This window comes from Panthera pardus, unplaced genomic scaffold (genome assembly GCF_024362965.1).
Source record: "Panthera pardus isolate Hobbes unplaced genomic scaffold, ASM2436296v1 HiC_scaffold_13, whole genome shotgun sequence".
Taxonomy (NCBI): Eukaryota; Metazoa; Chordata; class Mammalia; order Carnivora; family Felidae; genus Panthera; species Panthera pardus.
The window spans coordinates 60,403,635-60,421,220 of NW_026526688.1; the positions used below are offsets into that span (position 1 = coordinate 60,403,635).

General features: G+C 38.0%; 1 protein-coding gene across 1 annotated transcript in view; it reads right to left on the minus strand.

Annotated features, from left to right (window-relative positions):
* ANXA10 (annexin A10) overlaps positions 1-17,586 on the minus strand; it is a 98,620-nt gene that overhangs the window by 36,746 nt on the left and 44,288 nt on the right. Inside the window, exon 3 of the mRNA XM_019441049.2 lies at positions 14,917-15,011. Coding sequence (XP_019296594.1) covers positions 14,917-15,011 — 95 coding nt within the window. The remainder of the gene's footprint in view (positions 1-14,916; positions 15,012-17,586) is intronic.

The window sequence follows — 17,586 nt, forward strand, 5'->3', positions numbered from 1 at the left end:
ATGCCTTCTAGTTCAGAGAGAAAAGGTCCTAAGAATGGAGATTTAAACAGAGGAGTGTGGTGATTGTATTAACCACTAAGATTTAATGTTTACTCTCTGTCAGGATTCTGAGTATTAGAATAATTGTAATAACTCATTGCAACAACCCTATGAAATAGGAAGTATAAACATCCCATGATATAGGTGAGACAATCATGGCACATAGAGTTTAAGTAGCAAGTTTCACGTAGCTAAACAAGTAAGTGATGGAGCCAGGATTTGATATCAGCCATTCTGGCCTTCTTGTCTCCTTTTCCATGTTATGTAGGCCATAGAAAGCCACTAGTGATATATCAGCAAGGTGATGAACATATCATATAGGTGGTAAATGTAGTATTTATGAACTTTTAAATGTAGCGGCAGTGCATTGAAGGTTTAAATGCAAACGGGTCAATGTAATATACTTTTATTGTGAGAAGATATTGGTACTTGGCAGTTGATGGAAAGGTAGAAACATTAGCATTATCTCTTTTATGAGCCTTTCTATAACTCTAAGTGAAGCTGATTATTTCTTTGCCAAAACTTCTCTAGCTTTTCATTTATTATACCAGATTTTCATGACTATATTATATGCATTCATTTCTCGCCAAAGTCTGTCAGGACATGGACTTTCACATAAATTTTACTAAATTCATTTATCTATCTCTATATCTATCTATCTATCTATCTATCTCACAGTAATGAGTATATGATGTTCAGAGTATATGGTATATATAATTTATAAACGAATATATAAACAAGTGCAAGAATAAATGAATGAATGCTCATTCATTTAGAGAAGACCCTATCCTACTGATTATTTGTAAAGGATAAAGTCAATGTTCAAGCTGATAATCACTTGGGTATTGCAGGCAAGTACTTTATTTAATCTTTAGTTACATTTCTTTGATCACCATCCTTCCCAAATATTTATAACAACATCTTCGGTTACTTTACATATTATGCCATCCTATGGTAATACTGAACCCAGATGTACGCATTCCACTGCAAACTGAGATTAGTAGGGCCACTAGATGGCGCTGGCATATCTTTGTTGCGTAACTCAGGTGTGCATACAAGCGAGCACGTGCGTGACATGGCTATCGAAACGGATTGTATAAAAGATGTCAATGAAATTATATAATTTCAGTGAAAGAAACAGTATCAGACATCATATAATGCCATTAGAGTCTACCAGCTCTGGAGGTAAAGTATTTAGGTTTGAATCCTGGCTGTGGAAAGTAGCAGCTGTGAGATTGCAAGTAGGTTACTTAACGTCATTGTGTCTGCTTCCCTATATGTAAAGTGAAAATAACAGCATCTACTCACGGGTAGATCCAAGTATAAAAATATTTAACTCAAGTGAAATCGTTAAATTTTTTTCTGGCACGTATTAGGTACTGAAAAAAATGTCTTTTCTTCAAAAATTATTAAATAATTTGCTGTGGATCAAAATGGCTAATACCAGACTGTCTCCCACTCTTTCCTCTTCCTTTCTTTCTGTCTCTCTCTTTCCACATCAGATTTTATCTGTTATATTGTATTTCCCACAACTTTTAATAATATCCAATTGTCAGTAAATTCTATTGTCTCGAAATGGAGGATTTCTTACCACCCCTCACTGCTACAGACCTCATCCAGACCACAATCCCCACTGCCCTGTGTTAATGTAATAACCTCCAAATGAGTTTCCCTTCTGTCTTTGCCCCTGCAGTCTCCCCTCAACACACAGGACAGTGTGATCCTGTAAAAATACAAATCAGATCAGTCACTCCTCTGCTGGAAATGCCCTTTCCCACTCTATACTCCAGGATAAACTACAACTGCTTTTGTGTAGTTGATCTCAGATTAATAACAGATCTATTTCCGCCTCAGGGCCTTTGCTTTTGCCCTTCACTCTTCCTTGAATGTTCTTTCATGTGGCTCACCCTTCCCTGACTTCTTAATGAAGCTTGCCTTTGTCACACTGTTTTAAATTAAACCTGGTTTCCCCAGCACTTGCTATATTTCTTACCAGGCTTTAGTTTTTTTTTTTTTTTTCCATAGCACTGTTACTTTCTAACATGACACATTTTACTACCTTTTTTTTTTTTAATCTGTCTCACCCAGGTAGAATATAAGCTCCATTATGGCAGGGCTTTTGGTCTTTTTTATTCATGGCTACTTCACCAGCCCCTAAGAATGTGCCTGCTACAGACTAAGAACTTACACAAATTGTTATAAAATGGATAAATGAATGAGGACCACTTATAATTCAAGAATTATTTGTTTGGAGTCATTCTTGGCCATTCAAAGATGAACAAGCCAAAGTCCCTCTCCTCAAGCAGTTTTATTTAGTGGAGGGGCAGAAACACAGAAATTACAATTACTTTGCTATGCAAAATGTGCTAAGTGCTATCGTAGTAGAAATTGTATGATATCATCAGGACATCTGGAAGGAGAGATTACTTTCCGTGGGGAAAATAAATATTGAATAATATGTTTAAATAGTTAAACTTTGCGTGTTCAAAGAGGAGCCTTCAAATAGGTGCTCTAATTAAAGCCTTAAATTCTGGCTTGGAGTTATATAAATAACTTTGTGGATGCAACCTTTGGAGTGTTACTTTCCTCAGCCTGACTGCCTCTGCTTTCGTGTTTGCCAAAGATTTGCCCTAAAGGGACTCTGTGGGAATCACAGCTTGGCCTTGCATTAAGCTAATGACTACTTGCTTTTCAAATTGAGCTGTTCTGTGCTACTGATGAAACTGTAGATTACCCATGGTGCAGCTCTTCTGACCACTCCATTTAAACTAGAAGTGAAATGGCAGTTTCCTCTTCCTTGTTCTTCACGCCTTTACATAATTATGTGTAATCAGGGGCAAGAAGTAGACAGATGACTAACATTTTGCTTGTCTGAATATGCTCAGGGGAACATTTTTATATGCTTTTAACTTATATGCCTTTTACTCTTATCGTAAAAAAGGATACTTGCTCTTTAAACACTCAGTGATGTAAGCCTATATAAAGTGTGCCCAATATTCAATTCTACCTACCCCAATATTCATTGTGTAAATATTCACATGGTTTTATATTATATTATAAAAACATTTATGCAAGCTGCATCATCCTAATAGTAAGTGAATATTCTTTTATAGATGTTTTCATAGTTACTTAATGATTCAATTTTCATTGGAAATTTGAGCTAATTTTTATCTGTTAATGATGATAATGCTTTGGTCTTCTGGAGAAACATAGTATATTAAAGCTAAAACCCTCCCCTCTAAATACCACAATAAAAAAATAACACACACTATTTTAAGTATGCTTGATTTCAGAATAAAGAAACCTCTGGGTGTAAAATCCGGGGGATAAAATGAAAACCAGAGGATAAGCAAATCAGCTGACCCTTGGAGATGATTTTGCAGGTGACTTGGGAGAATAGAGATTGTTTTTGAGAACTATTTGTTTTGGATTTCAGTGCTCAGTGTGGAACATTATATGAGGACAGGAGAGCATTTATGGGGCCAGTGTAATACAAGGAACTAAGTAAGTCTGAAACCTCTATGAGGTTGGGAACCTCAAAGGATTATACCTTCAGTTAAACTATGAACTAGGAAAAAAAAAACAGCACTCAACATTGGAAGATGAGCAGAAAGCTCACCTTTCATTGTCTGGGTTAAGAAGAAGGATATTTTCCTTGAGAATCCAAAATAATAGAGCTGTGTCTCCCTTGGGCATGACTTTTAAATTTATTCTACTGTACCCGATGGGCTGAGAACTCCATGAAGAGAAATCATCATGAAAGTTGATCCAGGGCTGGTGATTCTCCTGGGACGCCAGGAAGAAGCAAATGCCAGACAAATCTAGAGAGATTCTCTGACTCTTCAGGGGGGAGAAAAAAAAAAAAAACCTCACTGCAAAAGATGAGCATCACTTTAAAAGTTCTCACAACAAAAATATCTGGTATGTACTTAGAAGCAATTTTCCAGGAGGACAGACAGTGGACTCTACAAATGGCAGAATTAAAACCCTGTCAATTTGAGACGATTGATAACAATCAGAAAGAACACTATGAAAAAAAATCACACTAAAAAATGGCAAATAAAATTCTAGAAATGAAAAGCTTTTAGAATTTAAAAACACAATATATATGAGGAGTATCTAATAAACAACTGACTTGGAATTAATGAATTGGAAAAATCTAAAAAATTCCACAGAGACAGGCAATAAGTAGATGATATGAATACAAAGTTAAGAGACTTGGAAGACTGAATGGCAAGAACAAGCTTTTGTTTAATAGGATTTATAGCAGGAGAGAATGTGGACAATACCGGGAAAACACTACTTAAAATATCATATAATATGTGAATCTTCAGTTATTTAGATAAAACCTATTTACTAATACCGTGAAACTGCAAAATATTAGGATTTTTTAAAAATTGTTAAAGCAAACAGAGAATTAAAGGTAATCTATAAAGGAAAACTCTTAATGAGAGAATGGATTTCTCAAAAGTTATCAGTGAAGGCTAGGAAAAAATTTAAAATTATATCTACAAAGACCAAAGAAAAAGTGACTAGCATTCAGCCTAGAATTCTATAGCTATCTAAGTTAATATTCAACCATGAAGAAAAAAATAAATAAAGCTCTTCCTAAGGAAAAGAACTGAAATAATTTAATAATTATTTATGATTTTAGAAAAAAAAAACTGCTAAAAAGTGTCCTTTGGAAAAATGACATTGAGGCCAGAAACATGGAGTTAGGTACTAATACCTAAAAAAATGAAAAATGAAAAAAGAAATAAAAAATTGTGAATATAACTGAAGAAGCATTAACTCGTCAAAAGCATAATGATGATTAATTTGGGGGAGTATAAAGCAAGGTGGAATAAAAATACTCAACAATAATTCCCTGAAAAATTCCCCTAGCTCTTATGTTAATGACAGGCAAAGACTTAAGAGTTGTTACCATGAAGAATCCATTCTTCATGTACTACAGAATCCATTTCAAAGATGGACTCATTAAAAACCATTTCAAAGATTAGCCAACTCCAAACCAGTCAAAAGGACCAAGTTCTGTGCCTGCGGCCAGAAAGAAATGTGGCTCTGGCTACTGAGTCCAGAGCGCACAAAGTTGAAACATGGTTTCAGCAGTGATGAATTCCCCACCTGATGTAAAGCTTGTGTAGGCCAAAAACATTGAAGTTCCTTTGATCAAGGTGGACACAGGTGACATACCGAAAATGAACACCTCACTTATTGTTGCAGATCTTTATCCCCTCATGTGCCTTGTCTTTCCTTCCCTTCTACCGTAGCTTCTGTTACTTTCAGGAGAGTAATAATTAGGAGTGGGACCAAGGTCTTCCTGTCCCACTGTGGACTAAAGGGTTCATGACTGTCTGAGTATGTTGGGGGACTTTGGGGAATGGAAGGACTGGACTGAACTTTTTATGAGTTTGTTGGCTATAGCTGCCAAGGTAACCATTCTATGTGGACCCATTGGTTGAATTTGGGTCTCCTCCAAATTCAGTTGATGGGTGTGGGCAAGGTTTGCAGTGGAAAAAGGGAAACTAAAACAACTTATTATTGAGGTCCTTTGGGCTAATGTCACTGTACCATAATCTATTGTTGAATATGGCTGGAATTTATGTTTATTTGTTTCTCTTGGAAATGCTGATAAGTACCAAAGAGAATGCTCTTGATAAGAAATGAGCCACATATAGTGCTCTACCTATAGCAAATATAGGGAAGGTCTTATAACCCCAATAATTCCTATCTGCTACACAACTCTGTGACAGATGGTCTGCCGATGGGAACCTCTGGCAAGAAAAGGCAGCATCCCAGAGGTGCCTCTTGGCATTTTAAACTTGTCACCTTCTTCATACAACTTCTGGGTATCACTTTTAGAAAGCAGCAGTTGTTGCTTGCTGACTTGCTACTGGATTCTTGTAGAAATTGAATGCCTGATGTATGGAGGCTTGTGACTTTTGTGCCTGGTAGTCTCATTTTGATGGGTCAACTGGGACTCAATGACTAGCAAAGTGGGAAGAAATCAGCAAGTCTCATCGAACGGAAATGGCATACTGAAGAAAACAGCCCGCCTGGCTCCAGGAGCATCATGAGTTTACATGAAAAAATGGCAGCTATTCCTTTGGGGAAACTTTAACCCTACTCTGCTGCTTGAAACAAGATGCTGAATCAATGCGGACTTCAATCAGTTGCCCTAAGTGTCCTGACCTGGTTTATTGATGGTTCAGCAATAGCTGTGCAGAACCAAAAATGGACAATTTGTGTTCCATGGGCAGAAATCAAGAAGATTTTTTTCATAGTTCTGACCAGTATCATTTGTGATAAACATTTTATATTTTTACTCACTCTTGGGCTGTTAGGCCTATCTCTTTGGTTTAACACTTGGGAAAGTACAGATCCCACATGAAAAAGCCTCAAAGGTTTCTTTGTGGCTGTAGTCTGTCAAAATAAACTGTGGTTGCTGGTAGGAACTTTTGTGTCACTTGCATAGATTTGCACACTAAGGGCTTTTTCCTTGATGAGACCAACTAGAATCCAGCTACTAATCAAGCCTGTGTTGCCCAGATTATGCTGTTCCTACCTGGATCCATCATCATACTGGATATGACAATACATATACCATCTAAAGCAGGCATGTAGTATTTTGTGTATCTGACACCAAAGTTACCATTGCTTGCCACTGTTGTGAGTCTAGTCAAACTTGATTTGCCTTATTCATTGTGAAGGAAACTATCATTCACAGGGCTTGGCTGATGTATTTCTTCTGACTTGGTCCCCTCTTGAGGTTATTAGAAGTCCTTTTATCTATTGTCACTTTTTCAAGTGATAGCGCTGCTGTCCCTGTTCAATCAGCTGACTCTGGACACAATTATGGTCCTTGAAACTAATCTGTGTCATGTGTTTGACTTTCCAGACTACCTGGTCTAACCATGGTATAGTTTTTATTACAAAAGCCACTCAACAGTAGACTGATAATCAAGGTATTTGATGGATCTTCCATAGTCTCCACCATCCATAGGCTTCTGGTATTGGTGATAACTGATTGATTCAATGAGATTTCTGAGTCTGTTTTCCTTACCTCTTTCTGATGTACATAGTTTAGTAAGGCAGTTGGTCACTGAATACAGTTTTCCCTCCTGAATAATAATCATAATGAAATGGGGGGAGAGGGTTATTGGGATGTTATGATATCATGATCTATCTATCTATCTATCTATCTATCATCTATCATCTATCTTACGTCCCCCATTCCTGGCACAGAGCTCCTAAAACATTGTAATTTCCTGATTGGAGTGAGAGGAGCATCTTTTGTTATTCATAGTAACCCCTTTTCAACCACAATTGAGTTTATGCTAATGAGATGATCTTAGAAGAATGGGGCTAGTTGCCAGAGGAACCAACCATGTGATTATTGGGTTGTAACCCTCAGCCCTACTCCTGATCTCTAGGGACTAGAGAAGGTCTGGAGACTGATTTATTCAACAATGATCAATGAATGATTCGATCAATCGTGCTTGTATAAAGAAGGCTCCATAAGAACTCTAACTAAAGAGGTTTGAGGTGCTTTCAGGTTGACAACCACATCAAGGTGCTGGGAAAGTGACATGCCCAAGGAGGGCATGGAAATTCTGCATCCTTTCCATGTACTTTGCCCTATATATCTCTTCCATTTTGCCATTCCTGAGTTGTGTCCTTTGAAATAAACCAGTAATCATGAGCACAGCACTTTCCTGAGTTCTGTGAGCCATTCTAGCAAATCATCAAACTTGAGGAGGGGCTGTGGGAACTTACACTTTACAGCCAGTCAGTCAGAGTATAGATGACAATCTAGGACTTATGGTTGGCATCTGAGGTGGGGGATAATTTTGTGAGACAGTCCTTGCCCTGTAGGGTGTGTGGTAACCCTGGGTAGTTAGTATTAGAATTGTTTAGTTCGAGGAAAAGAATCCACACATTTGGTGTCAGAAGTGAAGTGTTGAATTGCGTAGAAAGAAACAGGAGTTTTCCTATAATTACGCAGATAAATTTTGAAAATTTGGGATTCTACCCTGACCGTTCTCTGGGCATGATGATTTTTTTCCTCTTAACATTGTCAACCTCAAGGTGTGCTGGTTGGTCTATACTGTGGGTGGTAGCCTAAGCAAAAGTGGGTGAAGAATTTCAAAGAATTCTAGCTCAGCCACCAGAATATCTCTGGACTCTTTAGAGCCTTGGATCATAAGGATAAGTTGAGAACACTGCTTGTGTGACATAGTGTGTTTTTTAAAGTTTTATAAAAATGCCTTTGTCCCTCCCACACCTGACCCTCCCAAAAGAAAGTTTGGGATGTGAGTTGGAAATAATAATAAAAATGCTGAAGTTACAACTACAAGAAAAGTGACAATTTTGGTTTTTTTTTAAATTTTTAATGTTTATATTTGAGAGAGAGAGAGAGAGCGAGCATGAGCGGGGAGGGCCAGAAAGAGACTGAGACAGAATCTGAAGGAGGCTCCAGGCTCTGAGCTGTCAGCACAGAGCCCAATGCCAGGCCTGAACCCATGAGCTGAGAGATCATGACCTGAGCTGAAGTGGGACCTTAACCAACTGAGCCACCCAGCCACCCCAAGAAAAGTGACATTTTTCTAATGGTGGAGCAAGAACAACAACCTTGCATCTGGGGAGGGACTACCTAATCACACCACTTTGTCTTTACACGGTATTGAAGACAGCCCCAACTCACTGGCCAAGATTGTTATGGATGATGGACTTGCTCTAAACTTCCTTCTTGTGGGCAAAGGTGAAGTCTGTGCCATTGCTAATACATCCTGCTGTATCTAAGTAAAAATTTCAAACCAAGTGGAAAAGTCATTACTAAAACTTAAGAAAAATCCGCTCAGCTTTTTAAGATAAGTCCTGATGATTTATGGAATTGGTTGAGTTCATTGTGTTCAAACCCCCATGGCGGCATTGTTGGAATCAATACTGCCAATTGACCTCCCCTTGTTGCTTGAAATCCTTTGATAATTAAATGTTGTATGAGACAAATTGATGGATTTAGTCTCAGCCTTTGTTAGTCAGAATAATAGGAGTGGTTTAGGGATTGGTGTGTTCATAGAAAAGAAAGTCAATAGTGAAGATGGCATAGAAATCAGGGGTGAGGTTGGGAGACAATTTTCTGTAGGCCTCGTGTTTCTAAATGTTATGCAGAGTGAGGCACTGACAGCCCTTTGTTCTAGACTAACTTTCCAAGGATGTTTATACAGTGAATAGCATCATGAGAGATATAGTGTTTCCCTTATGAGCAATGGGCAGCCATGCATTCTGCCCATTAAAACTGATTGAAGTTTCTAATCTCATGGCTTCTCTTCTGCAGTGCAACTCACTGCATATGCAAGCATTATCTGGTCATCTTTGCTTAGACCTTTGGGATTAAAGCTCAGGGAACTGTTGCAAAAATTCTGACACTCTGGCAACTGCTATTACTCTGAGTGATAAACTGTATTTTGTCTTTGATCCAGGAGTCTCCAGTATCTGTGTTAACTTGGTTGGTTAGCTTGCTATCTTGTAGGTTAAAGTCTCATACCTTTCACAGTTTTGGACACAAGATTGTACAATATAGTGTGAAATTAATCCACATATTCGGAGAAAATGTTTTTAGTCTACATACACAAAAAATAACTAATGTCCAAATTATGTAAATAGCTACAAATCAATAAATGGCAAGCTACTGAAAGAAAAATACAGAGAATATAGAATTAACTTAAAAGGAGAAGAAACCAGGATGTAAAGAAACATGAAAAGATGCTCAACATTATATATTATCAAGGAAAAATGCAAGTTAAAACCATGGAGAGATCCCATTTACATCCATAAAATTGGCCCAAACTTCTTAAGTTTTATGAAGATTTGAGGGAAATGGGAGCCATTATATATTTATTGCAGGTGAGAGTGCAAATTTACAGAACTGTTTTAGAGAGTGTTTTGAAGCCTAATTAGGCCTGGATTTAGCAGTATCTAATTTTCTTTCTCCTTTCTTCTTACTTCCCGCCCTCCTTCCCTCCTTTCTTCTCTTCTTCCCTCCCTTCCTGGCAGAGATTGTATGCTATTTTCAAGAGAAATAATTGTTCAGGCTGTAACAAGCATATACAGAGGTTTTTCTAAACTGACAAAATTTTTACTGATTCTATAGAAAAGCTTCTTGAAATTATAAATTATTTTCCTGGTAGTTAAGTTTCATCAAAAGGGCTGTATGTAACTCATTATATATTTGAAAGTTAAAGTAGTTATACTATTTCAAATTACTTAATTCATGCTTATAAAATTGGTCTGTGATAAATTATGTAATGAATTTAATAGCCTTTTGAGGCTAAAACTACATCCACCCCCTCACTTCTACAGTAAAAGTGAGGATAGAGGAAAAGATACCATACTTATACTGGCACGAGTGACATGATAATTCTACCTCTGAAGTAGCTAAGGTAATTTTCTAGCTGGCTACTTCCTAGGTATGTTGACAATTCAAGATCAATATTTTTTACCATGAACCTGAGACCTAATAGGAAAAAAAATTGTTATGAGAACAAGATGGATCTGAAGAGTGAACTTGAACTCTTCATACATTCACATCTCTGTGTTGAGTATCAACTGCATTAGTCTACTCAGGCTTACCATAGACTAGGTGGCTTAAACAATAGAAATTTATTTTCTCACAGTCTGGAAGTCCCAGATCAAGGTACCAGCAGGGCTGGTTTCTAGAGAGGCATCTTTTTTTTTTTTGTTTTTTGTTTTTTTGGCTTACAGGTGGCTGCCTTCCTGTTATATCCTTGCATGGCCTTTCCTCTGTGCGTGCACTCCTGGTATCTCTTCCCCTTCTTATAAGAACACCAGTCCTACAGGATTAGGTCCCCACCATGATCACCTCATTTAACCTTGATCATCTCTTTAAAGGCCCTGTCTTCAAGCACAGCCACTTTGGGGGGTAGGGCTTCAACATTTAAACTTTGAGGGGATGCACTTGAGTCTGTAACACCAGCTATGTACCTGCCACTGTAGTGAACAAAACAAAGATGCCTCTCCTTGTGGGTCCTGAGCTAGGGAGAGGTGGAGTACAATAAATAATAATTATAGTATGTTAATAAATTATGTAGCTTGTTAGAGGGCAGTAACTGTTATAGAAAAAAGCAGAGAAGGTGAAAGGGATCCGGAGTGCTGGCATAGGCTTTGGGGTAGGTGACAGTTTTTTTCTTAATCTTTTAAAAAATGTTTATTTACTTTTGAGAGAGAGAGAGCGCGCGCGCAGCGCGCGCGCGCGCTGCGCGCATGAGTGGGGGAGGGGCAGAGAGAGAGAGAGGCAGAAACACAGAATCTGAAGCAGGCTCCAGGTTCTGAGCTGTCACCACAGAGCCCCAAGGCAGGAGCTCAAACTCACAAACTGCAAGATCTGAGCCCAAGTCCTCCACCTAACCAACTGAGCCACCCAGGCGCCCCAGGGGAGGTGACAGTTTTAAACAGGGCAATCAGATTAGGCCCTTTTGAGTAGCTGACATTGAGCAAAGCCTTGAAGAACATCAGGCAGTCAGCAATATAGATATCTCCTCTTGTTAAATCTGGTGTTCATTCAGTTGAGAACAAGAGGCACTTAGTGAGAAGCTTTGAAAGACATGATTCAGAGTCAGAATACCTTGGTTTAAGTTCTAACTTTGTGTGATTCAGGGCAAGTTAGCCTCTGCACTAAATTACATAACCAACACCACACTTTTAAGGAATTCCAGATGCCAGGACATTCCAGAGCTGATCATCCCTGTTTCAGATGAAAACTGAAAGAACAAATTACTTCAGTGATGCATTGGAACCCTATTCGGGGATCACTGTCTAATTGCTAAACTTATCAGGTATGCGTAGTTTATCTGCTAAGCCCCAGAGGCCTTTCATTGCTCCCTTGGTTTCACTACACTGGCTGTAGCATAGTACTTGCTTTGGTGTGGAAGATCAAGAATGACCTCATTAATTATATTGATAAATATGTCAATCAGAGGCATTCCAAAAGGCTTTTCATTTGACTGTAGGGATTAGTGTGGCTTGGGCAAGGAAAAGTTGTTGATGAAATTCAGCTGTTCTTCACTAATGTAAAATATCAAGAATTTATGGGTCACGCCTAGAATTGCACTTTGCTCAGCAGCTAGGAAAATAATTCTGTGAAATCTTGATTATCCATACCAATAAAAAATAAAAATATCAAAGACTAACATACAGGAAATCTTGCCACAGAAAGGGAAAGGTAGCAAAAAGAGACACCTTGGCCAAATGGAAGAAGTAATTCTCAAAGGGAGCAGCAGAGGAGATCAGGAAGCCCTAACTGAAGATCAGGCCAATTGACCTGGGAGCAGCTAGAGCAGGGAATGAGGGAAAAGAGAAATTTAGGCAATCTATGACTATTCATTAAGTATAAAGTGGATAATACAGGGATGTCCCCTCTTCTTTTTTAAACAAAGTGTAAATAGGCAGAATATAATTCCTTAGATTCCCTTATTCTATAAATGAAATGCACCTTCTTTGTTAGACCCTGGACTAAGCTCTGGAGAGTAGTAGCAAATAACCTAGTCCCTGATTTTCTAGAGGATTACAGTCTAGTCATCAAGACATGACAGTAAACCCACACGACCCAGCGAGACAAGGCCCCATTATGTACAGGGAACTCTGGGGCCCTGGAAGGCAGCACCTAGCCCGGGGCAGAGGGTGAGTGAGACAGGTGGGGAAGATTTATTGGAGCAGCCAAAACTAGGCCTTCACACTGTCATTCAACAAAGATAATTCAGCAATCTCGGCATGATAGACAGACATTTGTGCTCAACTCAAGGGATGGATGAAATGCATTCCAACTTTAGAAGATTTGGACTCTGGTAAAGGGAAACACGTACAGACAAGTTCACTAGCGTGTCATTAGGTACCGAGGGGGAAGTTATATAAAGAATGCGATACAAAAAAAAAAAAAAAAAAAAAAAAAAAAAAAAAAAGAATGCGATAGCAGCACAAGTCTGTTCCACTGTGTTTGGGGTTACTGGTGTGAGGAAATGCCCAGTATCTGGGGAGATGAACAGGTGTGCAGCTTGGGGAGGGGGGGAGTCAGGCCACTGGAGTAGATGAAACACCCTGAACGAAGGTAAGGGAGCAGGCACAGATAAATTGTAGAAATATAAGTAGATCAGTTTGTCTGCATTTGATGGCGTGTGAAGAAGGGGGAGAGGGCTTAAAATAGAGAATAAAAAGCAAGGCTTTGTTGGCCCGGGGAAGGCCTTGGTTTATTCCGCGGACCTGTGGATATATATGTAAGGGAGAAACAAGATAAATATTCAGGAGCTAAAGCCAGAAAGCAGAAAACTAGAGTTGGAATCATTCTGGCTTCAGTATGGAGGATAGTTAGGAGTAGGAAGGCACGAGGGTAGCAGGTATCAGTTAGGAGTTTCACATTAGCCTGGGTGCCAAATGAATCAAGACTGTGTTAGTGAGGAAAAAGAGAAATACGAGAGGAAAACTAATTTTCAAGACATGGTAACTGATTGTATGACAAAGATATTTTGGAGGAAAGGGGCCTGCATGACTCCTTTTCATCCGTTGGTGCAATTGGGTGATTAGCCAAGCTTTTCCACGCGTTACGGATTATTCAGCAAAAGGTAGGGTTTAACAAACTTTACAACTGTTGAAAGTATAAATTGCTTAATAGATTTTACATTCCTTGAGTGGAACTACTACATTTCTTAATCGTTTTAATCTGTTCTAGTGTAATTTTGTAGAATGTGATGAAATAATGCTTCAACCTAAACTAACCTGATGTATAAAATGTATGTAAACCTTTGGGTTAAAAAAATACTGAAAAATGACCACTGTTCTAGCGGTACGCATATTAAAACAATATTAGATTTGCAATGCTACAACTTTTATGGTTTTTTGCATTCTCTTTCAAAAGAAAACGAGCACTGGTGTTACTGGAACATAAGCTAAGGTAGCAGTTTTACTTGGGGGGGGGGGGGGGGTTGGGAAAAAGCATAACTGGTTTGCTTCCGTGGCATAATTCAACTAATTTCACTAGTAGTGGTAGCTTCTTCGATTATTAGTTTATTCTACAAGAGAGGGCTATCCTTTATTCCTGTATTATAGCTGTTCAAAGACTGAGGTTTAGAGATGGAGTGAATTTATAAGAGCTAACTCTATCGAGAAAGTTTTATGATAGTGTTTCATCAATAATGCTCAGTTGACAAAGTAATTGCTATTTCAGGCCCTTTTGGCCTGAAGAGTTTTTGTTCTGAATCTGTGGTTTAAATGCATAACAAAAGAAAGGAATCTTTAATGGTACTTGCTTTGAAATTAGAATGTGATTACTTTAAAGCACTAAGGATAGTTTTATTGCCTTAAACTATTTTTAACTGCCATTCTTTTTTAATGGTCTCTATAACTGCATGCTGTGAGAAGAAAAGCTAGTACAGAATTCACTTTGGTTGAGAGTTAGGTGAAGACCTGTGGGGAATTGCAGGAAAGATCTTATTTTTTTGACCTAGTGATCATTAGCCCTTTCCATGCCTTCCCTAAAGCTTGACACAGGGGTGTTTCCAGCGCAACATTTTTAGCCTAATTGGACCAACCAGCAGTGTAAGGCCACCAGAACTTTGATTTTATGAAGCTGAGTGAGTTTTGAGAAAGGACTGATGGAGTCATTGTGAACATGCCTCACACATAGATACGTCTTTCTTACATTCTTGAAACATGTTAGAGGCATAGGAACTCTGTGTCTGACATACAGTGGAGTCTGAGATCTTTGTAATCTGCAAGACTGAAAAGAATAACAGTATCTGTTTTCTGAGAGTGTTGTCATTTCCCAGGAGTTTGTCCTAGAAATAGGTCAAGATGAAGAGACCCTACCCGGCCATACATGCTCTGATATGCCTCTGCAATCATCACCCTTTGTGCGTTACAACGTTGAGTTAGAATGTCGATCAGCATGTCTTTGTCACAGCCTGGAAAAGAATAATATTTGAAGGTTAGTAAAGTTGCTACTTTGTAGTTTGGAAGAACCCATTATCTAAGGATCAAAAACCATTGTGCGAGCATTTTCCCTGATGGTACTTTAAAGCAGTGAGCAATTTTTAACTAAAATTGGAAATCACAGAGCAACACTTGATGAAGGCTTGGTTCTTCCTATCTCTCAATTTGGTGCTATTACTACAGACTTTCCTTTAAAAGGATCCAATTAAAAAATACAGAGGAATAAAAAATATGGTCTTTTCTTCAGCCATCTCTCTACCCCACTGAAAAAGGCTTCCTTGACTTTAGGCTGATTGGTGTTTAAAGGAGTACATCTTTCTCATTTAAAAGGTCCTTCCTTGTGGAGAAAGAAATTATGAAAGTACAAGGGATGTGTACCCTTGTGAGGGACTGTGTGAACCTCTCATGGTTTGCACAGAATATGGTCTCTCTCTCCTGCAACCGAGGCTGTTTCTGGGCTGTATGAGGCCTCCATTTCCTTATACGCCAATTCATTATACTGATATAACACCCGAATGCACAACTAGTTTAGATAAATTTAGTTCTAATTACAGTCATAGCAGAGTGACCAAGAAGGCCTTAACATTTGCCTCAGCTTGACTAAAATTTAGACAGGTTTCTTTCTGACTATAAGCCCTTGCTTGATCTCCCCTTCTGAGAGCATTTACTTTGGAAACTTGCAACTGTAATTTCGTTTTCCTTTGAGATATAAATCTTCTGTCAAATCACTTGCCAGTTTACAATCCAGAAATGTCTTTCCCAAAAACTTGGGAGCCATCCCTTTGAAATATAATCATCAAGAAAGATAAGAATTCCTATCTCCCAGTCTCCGTGGGAGGGTTAAGAACCTAACTTTCTTAAGTACTAGTTAGCAAACACAGATGGCCTAATCACATTGACAAACACCCCCGACTCCCAGGGTTCTCCAATACTTTTCAACTGGTTCACTGCCCTCCTACCACTCTGCTTAAAAACTCTTGCCATTTGTTTCAGAGGAACGGAGTTCAGTCTTTCTCCTCTGTTGGTAAAGTCTTGATTTCTGTTGCAATAGTCTTGAATAAAGTCTTCCTTGCCTGTTTAATTCTGTGTGGTACAACTTTTCTTTGACAAAAGGAGATATTTAATGGAGATGAGGAGAAAAATGAATTGAAAGGCTAGAATGTTAAGCAGATCATCTTTTGGGAAATTAAAGCCATTCTGGATGCCCTTAGGTTCTTAGGAAAGCTGAGTCAGGTGCTGAAATATCCAGTGAATGAGGGCTAGTGACTAGGATTTACATAGATAACTACGCCCAGTGAAACAAAAGGAAGAGGAGGATGTTTTATGCAGGTGAGAGAAATGATCTGAAGGTGTAAAATGGAAGGAGAGAGGCAAAGAATCAGCTCCAAAAACTGAAATTTATGGTTTGTGAGAGGCAGAGAGCATCATATTCCCCTGGGCTTAGCTGGTTAATGCGTTGGACTCAAAGGATGTTAAGTAGTTCTGTAGGAATCTGTTAACTTCATGATTGGAATTCCAAAGCGAACAAATTTTTAATAATAAATAGAAGATTTTTAAATTATATCTATTGTCATTTTTACTATGATCACACTTATATAGTTATTATATTCTTCTGCTTTTTGTTGTTCCATTGAGATTATCTACAACCTACCTCTGACTGAATCTTCATTTTTCAAAGTGCTCATACCAATTCTTGCTCATTTATTTTTCCAGGATATTTCAGATTAACTTAATATGGACCTCAAAAATGTATTAAACATTTTTAATTAAAATAGCTAAATTTAGGAATCCATGTGGAAAGTTGTGTTTTTGTCACTGTATTTGCTAAGTTATTTCAGTGTTTTTCTTTTCTAAAAGACTTAGTAAAGGTTTGTAGAGTTTTTGAAAATGACAAGAAACTTTATTTTGTTAAAAATATTCATATTTGCGGGGCTCCTGGGTGATTCAGTCAGTTAAGCATCCGAGTTCATCTCAGGTCATGATCTCATGGTTCACGAGTTAGAGTCCTATGTCGGGTTCTGTGCTGACAGCTCAGAGCCTGAAGCCTCCTTCTGATTCTGTGCTCCCTCTCTCTGCCCCTTCCCTGCTCACTGTCTCTTTCTCTCTCTCAAAAATAAGTAAACATTAAAAAAATTAAAAAAAAATCATGTTTGCATGTCCGTTGACATTTAAAGTTACATCATTTGTATTTTGTTTCTTAACACATAATTGCATAATTAAATAAATGATATTGAATTTTTGTAAACATAACATTGCCTTGTATTCAGAAAAATTATTGAACTCATAATTTTTAGTAACTTTTTAGTTGATTAGCTTAGAGTTTGAGATACAAATAATATACTCTGCACATAATAAGAATTTTGATTTCTTCTTTACAGTAACTGTAAGTTTTTCTTTCTTACCTTATTACATTATGACAAGGATTTCTAGATAATTCTTATTTTCTGGTTTAACAGAAAAGCATGGCATCATGAACCATAGCAGTTTTGTAAGCTTTTACAATATACAGTTGATTCTTGTTATTTGTGGTAGTTTTCTACATAGTTG